Source organism: Elaeis guineensis, chromosome 6, assembly GCF_000442705.2.
Source record: "Elaeis guineensis isolate ETL-2024a chromosome 6, EG11, whole genome shotgun sequence".
In the NCBI taxonomy this organism is placed as follows: domain Eukaryota; kingdom Viridiplantae; phylum Streptophyta; class Magnoliopsida; order Arecales; family Arecaceae; genus Elaeis; species Elaeis guineensis.
In genome coordinates, this window is record NC_025998.2 from 2187304 (window position 1) to 2202607 (window position 15304).

At 35.8% G+C, this 15304-nt stretch overlaps 1 protein-coding gene and 1 long non-coding RNA gene across 2 annotated transcripts; both read right to left on the bottom strand.

Annotated features, from left to right (window-relative positions):
* Positions 1-3680: 3680 nt before the first annotated feature.
* LOC105047707 (uncharacterized) lies at positions 3681-6560 on the bottom strand. Its single transcript, XR_832495.4, has 2 exons — positions 6167-6560; positions 3681-4064 (listed from the first exon to the last, which is right to left on the bottom strand). It is a non-coding gene; the product is annotated as an uncharacterized lncRNA (long non-coding RNA).
* A 432-nt stretch (positions 6561-6992) lies between these two features.
* LOC105047801 (AP2-like ethylene-responsive transcription factor AIL5) lies at positions 6993-10465 on the bottom strand. The gene is made up of 7 exons (XM_019851268.3): positions 10177-10465; positions 9828-9910; positions 9616-9713; positions 8197-8270; positions 8048-8098; positions 7876-7952; positions 6993-7799 (listed from the first exon to the last, which is right to left on the bottom strand). Exons 1-7 carry the CDS (start codon positions 10401-10403, stop codon positions 7183-7185), a joined length of 1227 nt encoding a protein of 408 aa, XP_019706827.2. The 5' UTR covers positions 10404-10465; the 3' UTR covers positions 6993-7182.
* Between the last annotated feature and the right edge of the window lie 4839 nt (positions 10466-15304).

The window sequence follows — 15304 nt, forward strand, 5'->3', positions numbered from 1 at the left end:
GCACGCAAATGAGTTGATGGAACTAATCGAGAATCCGAGCATTCGGACAATAAAACTGTTAAACAACACTTGACCGATTTAACAATAAATATAATGCATGAAAAGTATGGATATCTATCACGGGTACGGGTTGCGTCTTTTTGGGGCAAACAATGATTGATCTTTTTTCTCGTGGCACCGACCATTAGATCATGCCTCGCATAAATCATAAAGCATTCCGAGTTGCCTCTTCCATTTGGCTGCACAGGTCCCCCAACGGCTATTGTAGGGTCCAGTGAAGTATATCATAAAAAAATTTAAATCATTCCTTCGCATGAAAGGTGCAACCCGAAATCATTTATTATCTTCTGATAGATGGTAACTGTTGTCCCAGGGAATCTTGATGACCGAAATCCAGGATTAAAATTTGCTTTCACATATTTTCAACTTCAAGAGCCAGCCTTATATCATATTATTGAAGTAGTTTGCTGTGCTTACCATTCAACGTATAATCGTATCTTTCTTATAAAAGCCATGTAGGAATAATTGCTATATAATCAACCGTAAACAGCAGACACCTTGTTAGGAAATCACAAAGATGACTTAAACAAACACCACATCCTTTCCACATATACATATAATATGTAGAATTTAGCAAGCACATAAAATAAGCATCAAAGAGATTCCAATACGTTAAATTGATATCTATCATTATTTGATTATTACCGCCAGAATGTTTGAGAATAACTCACTTTCTGACGGTCGTAGGCCACATCATGGCACATTTATGGGGATGCATAAATGCATGGCCATGTCCAACCTGTGACTATTTCGAATCTTCCTGTTAAATACATGTACGCATGAATTTATAATCACCATCTTGAAGCTTCCAAATTATATGCATCTGCCTATAAAAACAAGCCACATCAAATGTCTCATACTCTAACCAGAGGTCCAAATGAAAGTCTAAACCTACCCAATGCCATCCATATCTGATAAACCTGTGCATCGGCACGTCGAAACTTGCTGGAGAGGATCTGATCAGGGTCTCCAATGATATGGTTGGTGATTTGTTCCATACCTAAAGATCTTGTAATTGAAAGGGCAAGATTGATTGTCGCAACATCATCTAACATTATACTATTCATTTGATCCCTAACTACTAGATAGATAAAGGAATCGGACAGAGAGAGGAAAAGAGGCTGGAGAAGGTCAAAAAGAATGGGATGGTAGAAGAAGAAGTGCAAGAGGTTGCGCTCGATAATGTGGCACTCTTCTGGTTGACAAGGATAGCTTCAAGTATATTTTTTATACTTTATATTCTGAAAACTCTGATTGCACCATGATGTTTAAGTACCGAACTAAGGATCTTACTATGTTTTTAATGTTTTAATGGCCTCCAATATTGGTCCTCATGCTTGATGCACTTGCAAGTGCTTGGTTGCATGTGTTATTGCGTTGGAGAGCACACTATCGTAGTTATCATTGATTCAATATAATATTAAAAATGAATCACAAGGGTATTATCCACCATAGGAAGAAGATTCTAATGGAACGAGATTTTGATGCTTGATATTATGTTTTGAGGGGTTCATGATTGAAGACTCTTGTCACCACATTGTCAAAGCCACCGCCCATCAGATGCATTTGGAGTTTGCTTATATTTTTTAATTACAATTTCTTATAGGATAATGATGATATCCACATTGTCCTCCATGCCGTTACCAGGTCTTTTTCACAAGTTGGGTAGCATGATTATCTTGACTAGCTGAATCAGCAAGTTCATCATACAACTACATTATCAAATCCGCTACCTATTAAAGATATGTTTGAACGCAAGGAAAATTATTTAAAAAATCTACTTTTCTTGAAAAATCTTATTTGGTTTATTAGAAAACTAATAAAATTGAAAAATCTGTAATTTGTTTTCTATATATTTTTCATTTTCACAGAAGTCTTAGTTTCCATTTTATTTCTTAAAGAATTTTTTTGCAACAGAGTGACTGCTTCTTGCAGTTTTGCATCACACCTCCTTACGTAATGTTGATATTAACATCATCTCTTCGTTATTGTTATTTTTTAGCAAGCCAGATAATTCGATTAACTTGACTCACCGAATTTACAGAACACACCTTCACAGATGATAAAATAATTTATCTTCATCCCGCAAAGGAAACCTAGGTAAAATTTGGTTCCAATAGCTTTACCAATTACACCACTTAGCATCCTCATGAAGTATACATTAAAGATGATTATTTTCTGAAACAAAATTTAAAAATATAAATTATAATAATATTTATTAAAATATTAATATTTTATCAGTCTTCAACCTTTTTTTTTTTTTAAAGTAGAAAAATGGCTCTTTGATGTCAATTATGGAATAAGGAAGCGATAGAGTTTTAGAACCCAGCAGGGCTTGAGCAATGCAAGCAATTTCCCATTCCTTTACCGCTTTGGTAAGCATCACCAATTTGACACGGTAGTGAATGAAATTTCTCATAAAACGATTTAGAGGTCCCTTAGTAAATGATCCGCTTGCTTCTTGTATGACTGCCATACCAAATCCAAAAAGACTAGTATTTTCTCTAACGATTACGGCACTGCAGTTTTATTTAGAAAGATCTTGGACAAATAGAAATACTGCTCTAGGGCTGTAAAACCAGTCCTATTTCTTTCTAGTACCTTGCACCCAAGTGTGCTTCCATTGTAAGATCCAATTCCCAGGTAAATTACCAGTTCAAATTTCCTTTTCTTTTCTGAGATAGATAAATCAGTTTCCCAGGATTTCGTTGGGCCAGCATTAAGAAGCCGGCTTAGCTCCAGTTCCCAAAATTAGGGTCTCATTGTTTATCTTAAAAGAGGGGTCAAATACCAAACCCGTAGGGTCCAATGCAGAAAATAATACTGCAAAAAATGTTCATGGCCAGAGAGATTAATAAGACAGCTTTTGATAACTTTAACCAAAAGAATGAGAAGATATTGCAGAGAGAACCAATGCACATGATCAAACATATCAAAGCAACCAGAAAAGGTCCTCCGCAATGCTTGAATCCATTTAGGGGTAGACTTGCTCCTGACTTCAGAGGACAATCAGAGCTCATCATGCTTCAGAGATGTTTGACAACTCGGGGTATTTTAATTTTGTTCTGTGAATGCAATTTGAAAGGATTGCACCGTGATGAAAGGAAGTCTCTTCTTGGTTCCACATATGAAATTATCAATTGATAGGGCTGTAATTGCAGTCCGAGGCCAATCTAATCGGGCTAAGGGCTATTATGCCTGAAATTGGGTTTAAATATAGAGCTCGTACATTTTTGGAGCCCAGACAGCCAGACTTGGATACTTGAATTGCTGAGAAAATAGAAATGCCATGTCTAATTGTGTTCTTAATTTGTTTTTCTGATAAACATACTTCTTATCACCAGATAGTTGCTAGCATGAAGTTATAGTATTTCATCAAAAAAAATTTATGCTACAGTATGAAAGATTGAACTTCTATTGGGTTCGGGCCACCCGATTTTTAGCCCAAATGGATAATTCAGGCATAGACTCAGGCCAGAACTATTTAACAGTTTTCAGGCTTAAGCCCAGCCCAAAGCCCTACCCCCCACAAAAAAAAAAAAAAAGAGACAGGCCTGGGTAGGGGAGTGGCCTGGCCCAGCCCGGCCCGTTTCAAGCCCTATCAATTGATAGCAACAATATTTCCAAAATAAAACCATACTTTTAAACCTGTTCGCGACCATACAGTTGATGCTAGCCAAATACAAATAGAATACATCTTTAGCATTCAATACTGCTGTAGAGGTTGATCATTGGAAAGAACAATAATGATGACATTTCCAGGTACTCAACTGCCCATTTACTATCGCACAGCAGAGCACTAGTTCTTCCCGTTGGTGGCGACATCAATAGACATGTATAGGCATGAAGCAGATGCAGGTATTTGGGAGCATTTTTATAATGGTCCATCAGTGTAAAAGCGAGAAGAAAATACCTTTGGCAAGCCCAAAATTTTTGCCATACACTTTTTCTTTTTTACTCGATCAACATTTGCAAGCTCCAGTTCACTAAATTAGTAAATCAGACTGGAGATACATTTTGTACCATGCAAGCAAAAGAAACCATGTATGAAGATTAAGCCACACAAGCCACGAAACAAACATGTACACTAGCTACTAGAGAACATCTCTTGATAAGGACATTTGCTTGCATGAGAAATTGTCTTGAAGCCCTAAAATTAATGTACTATTAAGCTTCATCACTATCATTGTCATAGTCAGTTCCAACAGCCACAAACCTAGGATACTCAGTTAGCCAACCACAGCCTGGGTACTACAAAGCTGTAACTGTGTCACAACTAACCTCTGTCAGAACATAAGATAAAGAGATAGTTGACACTTCGTCCTAGATCTTTTTGACAGTTTAATATGTCAAAAAGATCTTTTGTCCTTTTACTTTCTAGGCACATTGCCTAGATAAGATAGTTTTGTCCTAGATACTTTTGGCACATTCCCTAGGTTGGATCAACACCCTTCTGCTTCATACTTTCTTAGGTTAATATGTTGTTAGTCCTGATAGGCAGCATATAGCCTTCTATATATATACAATAGGCACAGTATCTTCTTCTTAAACAGATTTTGCTATCATCAATTAAGACAGTTTACAAGAATTTAAGAGAAAAACAGCATTCTCACGCTATCCCTGCTCTTTTGTCCTCTCTGCCAACATTGGCCTTCATGCAACCCATTATATAATTACACTTTAGTCATTTTGCTTAGTAACTGACTTAATACAGTCAATTCTGGGTCATTCAAAACTTTGCAGAATAAAAGGGATCACTGATAGTGATCTAATAATAAGTGATGACCCCAACTTCAAGAATGCACGAAAATTCTAAGTAGTGGATTTTTAAATTTTATTGTCCAAATAAGTATTTGGAACGGTTTGTGATTGCAAGATTACCATTACTAAGCAATTTTATGTTCAAGGGTCTAAAACCCGAGGTTATTTTCCAACAAACTATTCCAACTTGTTCAGATAGCCAGCTGCTTATCTTTTATTACCTAAGACTAAGAGGAGATGATCAGTGAGGGAATAAGTCCCACATATCTTTTTTTCTAAAATAACTAGAATCATTATTGTTTCTCTCACATTTTCCTAGCAATGTTTTATCAAGTCTTAAATACATCTCGCACACAAACAACCATGTCATTTTTAGCAAAACAAGAGTTCATGACTTAACCAACTGAATGTAATTTTCAGAAATTTAAGCGTACCCTTCTTCCACAAATTCCACTATGTATGTGCTCATTTACCAAGCACCACACCGACAAAAATAAACAGGCAAATTCAAAGATATTTCCTTCATAAGCATAATACACATCACTAACTTCCTGATTCATACACTTTTTTGCCAAATCTCTCCCAGATTGATTCGAACTCTATACCTTGCGCGGTATAAGGCATAGGTATTTGATTATCAATTCTCCACTTTGCTCACCAGGATTTTTTTTCTTTGCCCAACCCATTCTCTGTAAGTCCATCCTAGTTCCAAATAGAAAAACCATGTCGCATTTCAGCTTCAAGTCCTTAGCCCTAAAATCCACTAGGCATAGATAAGAAATTGAAACCTATCAGCTTCCACAATCTGTTTTCAGAGAACATCAGTGTTGTTCCTTATCCTGGAAGAGCAATTGATACATCACATCCCCAAAGCTAAAACCACTAATGAGCTCTTCCACCTTTTATCAGCCTCACGACTCATATGCACCAAATAACAATTATAGATGTTGATTCATCTTAACCCTAGATTGATGACAAGTCCAACCAAGCAAAGAAGTAGAATTCAAGTTACTAACAGGTACTAAGGAAGAAGTGGTATATTGTAACTAAGTAAAAGAGAAATACGGTGATCGGATGCAAAAGATAAATCATAAGACATAACACGATACGCCCATCCAACTCCCTGGACCTAAGTACCAAAATCATTTTTTTGGGTAAATGTAACAAAATCAATTTCAAAACCAGCAAAGGAAAACAAAAAAAGGAGGTTGCTTTCCTCAATAATCGGCATAACAGACCTAAATTGAACCTAAAATTAATGGGATAGAACATAGAAACGAGATAGATCATATCATATGAAGTAATTGAAGGGTCGAAAATGAGGAGTATTTGACGAGGCACTCACATCCATGTTTGAGATTTTCCCCCCGGAATTGTTTAGGGATGTGGTCGTAGTTGTTGGAAGACCGTGACTCCCGGAAGGAGTAGCGATAAAAGAGGGAACCGAGAACACTCGCTTGGAGGAGGGGACAAGGGAGCCCGATGGATGCCCTAGTCCGCTACGTCTTCTTCTGGTGGCGGCGGAGGACGAGAGGTCATCAAGCCAAGAAGAAAAGGCGGACACTGAGCCAGCGCCATGGATCGATCGCCTCTCAACCGCGTGAAGTCGGAAAGCGAATGGATGCGTCAAAGCTGGACTCCGACGAGCTGGATATCCAGCGGAAAGAAAGAACCCCAGGCGGCGAGCGGGGCCGCAATCTCGCGCTAGCCGGCTAGAATTATTTGCCGAAATTACCCAAAACTAATAATTGACATATCAGCCCCTAATTATTAAAATGTAAATACTAGAGGGACTTATATGTAAAGTTCAGCAGAAAGTAGCGATGTCTGGATTTCTTCCTTTCAATCTCTCATATGGAAATATTTTAACGCTGTGTTCATTCCTCTCCAACTGGCTTGGTCCTGATCTTTACCAGTCACTCAGTCCTCTGGTCACTAAATAATGCCGAATCATCCAAAAAAAAACTAATTAATGATGAATTTGTAGAGTTAATCCTCGAAAATTTAACAACTCACTAGCGGACGGCTTTCTGGAAGAACTTGTCTATTTCAATCATTCAAATAACAAATTATTGTCGATTGTCACCACAGATTCATCGGCACTATGACACCAATCATGAGATTTATCATGTGAGCATAGAATTTGGATGCAGGAGGAGACATTAGTAAAATATTCCTGGATTTTTATTCATATCATTCATTAGCACAAAGAAAGAAACTTGGGCCAAGAAACTGGAAATTGAGAGAAAATTATAAACATTACACAAGAGAGAATCACCTTATATAATTTTCAGATCTCTCACCCTGTTTTTTCCACTATTGTTCTCTCGCACTTCTCGCCCTCAAGGTCTTCCCTTTAGGCTACTGCAACGAGGCCACATTCACTACCCCATTCCATATTGCTTGCTCACTCCGGTCATAGTAGGAAATGCTCTCCTGTAGCCCCATTCCTTGCTTGTTGTCGCCATTTGGAGAGTAACCATATGATGCATCTGCAATGCCTTCGTAAAAAATCTGATGGTACTCATTGTCAGCTCCTAGCTGTTGTCTCTGATCCTTGATGTCCTCCCCCTCAGTCTCCACATTGGGTGCATTAGAATTCTTCTCCACAAGTTGTCTGAACATTGAGGACTTGAATAGGAGGCTTAGTGCAGTAGGGGAGGACTTGCAACTTGAGCTACTTCCAGGAAAATCATGAGGTACAAACTCTTGCTTGCATGGTGAGATCATATCCTCTGAGACAAAGAGGTTGCAGTGCGAGAGTGTTCCAGATTCAGCTGTTGCAAAGAGGTTGGTGAGGGGTTGTTCTGCATGAGCTTCGCGACTGACATGGTGCACAAGGGTATTATTCAAGGAATTGGTGGCCCCTGGCCTTTGCCATCGGATGTATGTACTCAAGTCAAAATTGGTTACAGCATTGATCCCTCTGTACTCAATTGCTGCGATGTCATATGCATGAGCTGCTTCCTCTTGAGTACCTGCAACAATTATGGCATGTTTATATGTTTTCATTTGGAGGTTAAGAGGTGGAAGTGTGAGAGTTGTAGTGCTTACTGTAAGTGCCAAGATAGAGGTACTTGTTTCCGAAAACCCTTCCAATCCTTGCTTCCCACCTTCCATTGTGATGGTGCCTGCAGTTTATCCAATTCATTTGATTTTTAATATTTCTTAGTAATGAGTTTCACCATGCAAAAGAATTAGATATATTCTGTTTCAGAATTTATACTTTGCAACTCCCCTGTACTTGGATATGCCTCTTGAGAATCCACTACTCTTCCTGTTATCAAACCAATTTACACAAGATTAAGGAGCCATGTTCTGACCATTAAAGAATTTGAAGTTTTAGAGCTAAAAAAGAGAGCAGGATCTTAATACCTCCTTAATGAGGCTAGATACTCTTCTTTAGTCATGTTCTGCATTATTTGTATCTCTTTTTCGTAGTGAGAAACCTGAAATTATTTTCCCCTGATTGTAAATTAAAATCCTGGAATGGAAACACATCTATTCATGATATTTATTTTGTGTATCCACAAATGTATAATAGATGAAGATGCATTAATTTACTTATTCGTCACTAAACATGAATATTTCTACTTTCTGGTAAGTATAAGAAACTATGCGAGCAATAGACAAGTACGAAAATAAGAAATGGATTAGATTTTCTTATAAATTAATTTTGTAAATAAAAATGAAAAACAAAAAATGCATCATATGCAGTATATGTCTAAGAATAGCGCACAAATGCATTACAATATCACTCATAAGGTACTGTGGTGCAAAATCCTCCAGATCAACAAATTATGACTTCAATGGAATTAGCAAAGCTTTAATTCGTGAACTTGATTTCAAGATAATTCTCTTCTCACTTCTACATAACAAGGACCAAGAGTTATAGGACAAGTCAAATGTGGAGAATTGCCGCAATTCACTACATGAGCATCCTTCCAAAAGTTTCAAAAAATAAAGAAAAAGGAAATAAAAGAAAAGAAACTGGAAAATATTTTCACCATGCCCATGTTGATGAAGTACTGCATCACAATTCCACAAAATATTTCTTATGATTCAGTTAGATGTCCTAAATTAGACACCAGTATGGAAAGCTAGAACACCTGAAGTTCCCAAATGTTTGTCAAGTGTCATTAATCATTCTGAGATGAAATATATTGCCCTTATATCAAGCTCAATATTGATTTTTTCATGTCTCTCTGTTCATGTGCATGTGAATGCTTATATATTTCTTATATAGAGAACAAGGAGTGGAATGAGAGAGATCAAAATCTCATATAAGACTCCTAACTAAAAGTCAAATAACTCAAAACTGAAGTTATCAGCTCCTTTACATGGTGCAAATGCCAAAATTTTGAAATGGTCATGGTTGTCATATAGGGCGTGGTTGGTCTCCCTATTTGTTAGGGTTAGTATTAATCATCAGCCCCTATGTCAGCCAAATATATAATTGAGTTGAAATGTTTGCACACATACATCAACTGATATAGCAACCAAATACGGGAACTGCTCCAACTGATTGTCTCACCAAGTATTCTTTTCTACTGATTACTCTGTTATTTTGATTAACTAAAATTATGAGGTTCATATTCCCTCAAAAGAAATTATGTTGTTCATGGCCATCCCAATTTACTCTTTTTTTTTTTTCCCCTTTCTTTTTCCTGACAGAACAAATGAGAGACCAGGAACCCGATCCATATATTTCATAAGGAAAAGCATCCATTTTACTCAAGATCCTGATAAAGTTCTATTAGTTAAGATGGGAGTAAGTTTTCATCAATGATATACCGGGAAATTTGTAAAGGTGGTAGGTCCCCAATACTTGAGTGCAGCAAGATCGTAAGCTCTTGCTGCTGCTTCTTCCTCATCATAAGCGCCAAGGTAAACTGTTTGAATTAGATTTTTTTAAAAAAAAATCAAATAAACGATTTTAGTGCAAATAAAGCCTGCTAAAAAAAAAAGGCAGAAGATGCAAAAAGTGAAATACAAATTAATCTTACCTTGTTTTCCCTTCTTCCTCTGCGTGGCATTCCAAGACCCTTTGTCCCACAAATGGGCTTCAAAACGGCCTGTCCATCTATGCCTGCATGACCCATTGCTTTATGGTTAACTGCCAAGAATGGTGTGGAATATGGGAAATATGCAAAAAAAAGTTTATTATACGCGAATTTATTTTGCTGATGACCTTTGAAATTGGCGATATAATGTTAGCTCTTGATATATGTCATTACCATCGATCACTCCTCTCAGCTATACTCTTTAATTTTGTGTACAAGGATTGATACTGTTAGTCAAACTTAGATCACAGTTACAATTAGTGAAAGCTTATTATTTGACCATCATCCATACCTGCTAACCCCACGAAACCTGGAACTTCTTTTGACAGTAGTGTTGCTGGTAGCAGACTGATCAATTATCTCCCCATTGCTATCGGTTGCGGTCGCCAGAAATGCAGGCTCTCGCCTCCTTCTCTTGAGGAACTTGACCGTCTCACTGCTGTCCTGCGGACCGGTTGCCATGCCTAGCAGTCGCCTTCCATTGCTGTCAACCTCACTCTTCACCAACTTCACATCCATGCTTTCTTCCCTTCCAACCTCCCTGAGGTGGTGCAAGATGAATGAAAAGTAGGCGAGTCTTATGCTTTGGAAGCTTTTCCAGGACTACTCACAAATACATGTGATATATATTGGGTTCCACGGCTCGCGATTTTGTTCCATTGTGTGACAAATGAGACGAAGGCAGACGATGATATCAGAACCATTCCAGGCCAAACCCTTTTGTCCTAGCTTTGGCCGTCAGCCCAAGCCACCACAATGACATGATTTTTCCTCGAGTAACGTCAAAACTAAATGAAACCTCTTCGATCTGTACACTTTGTTGGCCATAAATCTCCATGTCCTTTTGTCCGTGAGTGGTTTTGTCCGTTTTGACTGCTCTTAGATAAAAGATTGATAACACAAGGCATTATTGTGGATTCTAAAATTATCTGCATACGTCAGCAATAAACATTTTTTTATTTTTATTTTGACGCCCGGTTATTTGTGGATCGGATTTTAATATTTAAATCTTATTGACCCAAAATACAACTTTCGGGCTATTAAAATTAGGTGTTTGACTTTAAGTCCCCATGACACAAAAATATCCTCATTTTTATTACGATTACTATCCCATTTAAATTTCTTCCCCCAAAATTCTCTTCTTCCTTTTTCCTTCCTCTTTCTTTCCTCCCACCCGATTGTTTGAGAGACACTGCTTCACCGCACGATCAAAGAATATCTCCAATTTACTCACAGTGCCTTCCCAAAAATATCCTGCACACGATTATAATCGTATTCTTTTTTTTTTTTTCTTAAGCAAATAAAGGGGTTGCCAGGGGCGGTCGGAGGCGACGCAGGCAGTCGGGGGTCGGAGTGTGGTGCCGACAATATGGAGCGGCAACCAAGGACGGTGCGGATGACCAGAGGGCGGTGCGGATGGCCAGAAGAACAGTGTGGGTTGTCAAGGCAGCACGAACGGCCGACGGGTGGCTAAGAGGCATCGTCGAGGGCCGTGGGGGGTCACAATGCGATGCCGGAGGTGCGACGGGGGGTGGGCATGGAGGAGTCCGATGCTGCTTGGGGGGTGGGGAGGGGGGAGTCTGTAGCGTGCGGGGCAAGAGAAAGAAAGAAAAAATAATAATAATAATAATAAAAATAAAAATAAAAATAAGTATTAAACAATAATAATAATATTTTATTTATTTATTTATTTATATTTTTAAAATATTTATAATGAGTCGCCCTTTCAAAAAAAAATTATTTTATATATTTTATATATTTATTTATATTTTTTAATATTAATAATTTATTAATAGATAATTTTTTTAAAAATAGTTTTAATTTTTTTTAAAAATAATTTTTAAAATAACTAAAAATAAAATGATAAAATAAAATAAAATATTTAAAAATATTTAAAAGTAAATTATTTTTTGTAATGAAAATAATTAGATTTTTAAAATAATGATAAAATATTATTCTTAAAAAAATAATTTTAAAAAATATGCGGGGGGGCACTGGGAGCGGTGGCCTATATATGCTTTTAAAATTATTTTTTAAAATTAATATTTTTGACTATAGTTTTTATAGTAATTTTGTTTAGTCAATTTGGTGAGAAGATGCCACGTAGGAGAGGCATAAGTACACCAAATATCTCAGTCCATGATGGGTTTGAGTCTGCTCCCGTGGCTCTGTGCCGAACACCCACAACCCCCCTTCAGTACCAAAGTATGAGTCTGCTCCCTCAATGATTTCAATAATAAATAAAAAATATTTTTTAATTATTTTTTTAAGAATAATAATAAATTATTTTTTTAAAATAATAAAATAATATTTTTAAAATTATAGTTCAATAATAATAAAATAATATTTTTATTAATCAAATAATATTTTTATTAATCAAATTATAATAACTTATTATTTATCAAATAATAATAATTTAATATTAATTATATAATAATATTTTATTATTCATAAATTAATTGTGTGCAATGTTAAATTAACTGTGTGTAGAGTTTATTTAACTGTGTGCAGTGTTAAATTAACTATATGCATGGTTCATTTAACTGTGTAGTAACAAATTAACTGTGTGCATGGTTCATTTAACTGTATGCAGTGTTAAATTAACTATGTACAGAGTTTATTTAATTGTGTGCAGTATTAAATTAACTGTATGCGGTGTTTATTTAACTGTGTGTGAGGTTCATTTAACTGTGTGCAGTGTTAAATTAATTATATGCATGATTCATTTAACTGTGTACAATATTAAATTAACTGTGTGCAATATTAACTTAACTGTGTAAAGGATTAAATTAACTATGTATGATGTTAAATTAACTGTGTGCAGAGTTCATTTAACTGTATACAGTATTAAATTAACTGTGTACTGTGTTCATTTAACTATATACAGTATTCATTTACTGTGTATCGTGTTAATTTAACTGTGTACCATATTTAGTTAACTATATACCGTATTAATTTAATTATATATAGTATTTATTTAACTATATATTATATTTAATTAACTATATACTATATTAATTTAACTGTATATCATATTCATTTAACTATATATCATATTAATTTAATTATATACGGTGTTCATTTACTATGTACCATGTTAATTAAACTGTGCATCATAGTTAGTTAATTATGCACTATGTTAAATTAACGACCGTTCTATTTGGTGAATAAGTGACTATGAAAAATAATTTAAATTTTATAATATTTTATTTTTTAAAAATTGATTGCAAAATCAATTGCTAAAATCGGTCACAAAATTGATTGCTAAACTTATTAAAATATTTTCAATAGATCGATGGCAAAAATAGTCACTAATTATTTTTAAATTTTTGTATTAATAAAATCAATTACAAAATCGATCGATAACTATTTTTAATTTTTTTAATTAATTTATCGATCGTAATATCGATAGCTAATTTTATTAAAATATTTTTTATTAATAAAATCAATCATAAAATTGGTAGCTAATTATTTTTAAATTTTTAATTAAAAAATTGATCCAAAATCTGTCGTAATTTATTTTTATAATATTTTAATTTTCAAAATTGTTTGCAAAATAGATCAATTTTTTATTTTTATATTATTTTTATATTATTTATTTTTATATTATTTTTATATTATTTTTATTATTAAAAATATTTTTTATTATTTTTTGTTATTTTTATATATTTTTTATTATATTATTCTTATTTTTTATATATTTTATTTTTTATTATATTATTTTTTTATTATTTAAAATAAAATTTTATGCGGTCCATGGAGTGAGGTGTGGACCGAAGGATATTTTCGACTTGTTTCTTACGGCTCATGATCCTCTCTGTGGACCAACGAAGACCGACGTCGGTGACAATAAGGAGCACGATGAGGGGAGGCCGTCGCGGGCAGAACGACGAGGGAAGACCGTCACAGGAGGTCGCCAAAGAGGGGAGGGGGGCCATCACGGGCTATAGCCGGAGAGAGGAGGCCATCGCGGGTGGCCGTCGGAGAGGGAAAGAGGGATTTTGGGTGTTGGGGAGGAGAGGACGGGCCGGGGAGGAGAAGATGGGGTTCAGGCATGGCATCCACTTGGAGTCTTCTTCGTTTTGTCTCTCTTTTTTTTATTTTTTTCCTCTTCCTAATGGAGTTGGGATTTGAAAGGGTATTTTGGGTATTATCTAAAGTCATCTTGCGCCAAAACTATTGGATCATGGTAAGTAGGGACCAAGAGTTACAGTTTTAGTCAATGAAGAATTTTTGTTATAGTGGCGTCAATTAAGAAATCCATAATTTTATATATATATATATATATATATATATATATATATATTATATATATATATATATATATATATTTTTTTTTGTAGTGCAAATACGATGATAACTCAATAGGAACCATAATTGCTACCCAAGGAAAGCTATCCACAGGAAGAGAAACTATTAGCGTAACTCGCAAGACCCTGTGGACTCCTGGCATCTAACTAGTCTTAATTCCTGGCCTTTGTCTCTAATGCGAAACTTTGGTAACAATTTTATGTACCTAAATTCAGAAGATGGGGTGGAGAAGGGCAAGTAGGGACAAGACAAATCTACAGGTCTATAGGAGAAGAAAACTAGATGAGTCCAAGCCAAAAGTGGCCATCACGGCAGCAAAAGACAGGAGGTGGAAAGAGCTGAGAAACCCGAGCTATGGGCTGCAAATTTTGTCTCGTGGGACAAAGATGTAACGACGAGGGTGATGCCTTGGCCAATTCGCCCATCTAACTTTTGCCGGAGCTTTGGCTTATGGTTGGTTTCCGATTTACGGTGCGGTTGAGAAATGGACCTGTCTGTGGAGGGTCATTTCTCCACGCAAGTAGCGTGTAATTTGTACAGGTCGATCGTTGTTTCCAATGGCGTCCATCATGGGTTATTTACCCCTTTCTTTTAAGATATTCACAAGCATCTCCCTTGAAAAAGTCTACCAGCTTCTTTTGCAAAACGAATGTTTTGATGATCGCAACAGCCCGGTCAATGTACTTTAGTTCCAGTTTTGATCAATCTTCAAAGCTTAATTTGTTATATGGAAAAGGCTAAAAATGTGAACGCATTTGTAGGGAAAATATGCCTTCATCCTGTAGTACCATCTTGTGATGTGGTCCAATTGACATTGCCGTGTGGGGATGTTTCGTCTGAGCATGCATAGATCCGGTACTACATGTTGCCAATCTACTTTCAAATTTTTCTTCTCATTTTATTTCCTTGGTTCTGACAAAAATATGTATCTGTAAGAGTGAGTGAGGAGAGGAGAGTAATTTGAACCAAGCCATGATGTGATGATGATCGATAGAAGTTGAATACAGTTATAACAATAAAAGATTGTTGATGAGTTATTCCCATTTTTCTGTTAGATAAATAATCCAGAAACATTCAACTATTCTTGGTTATTAATGAGTTTTATAATT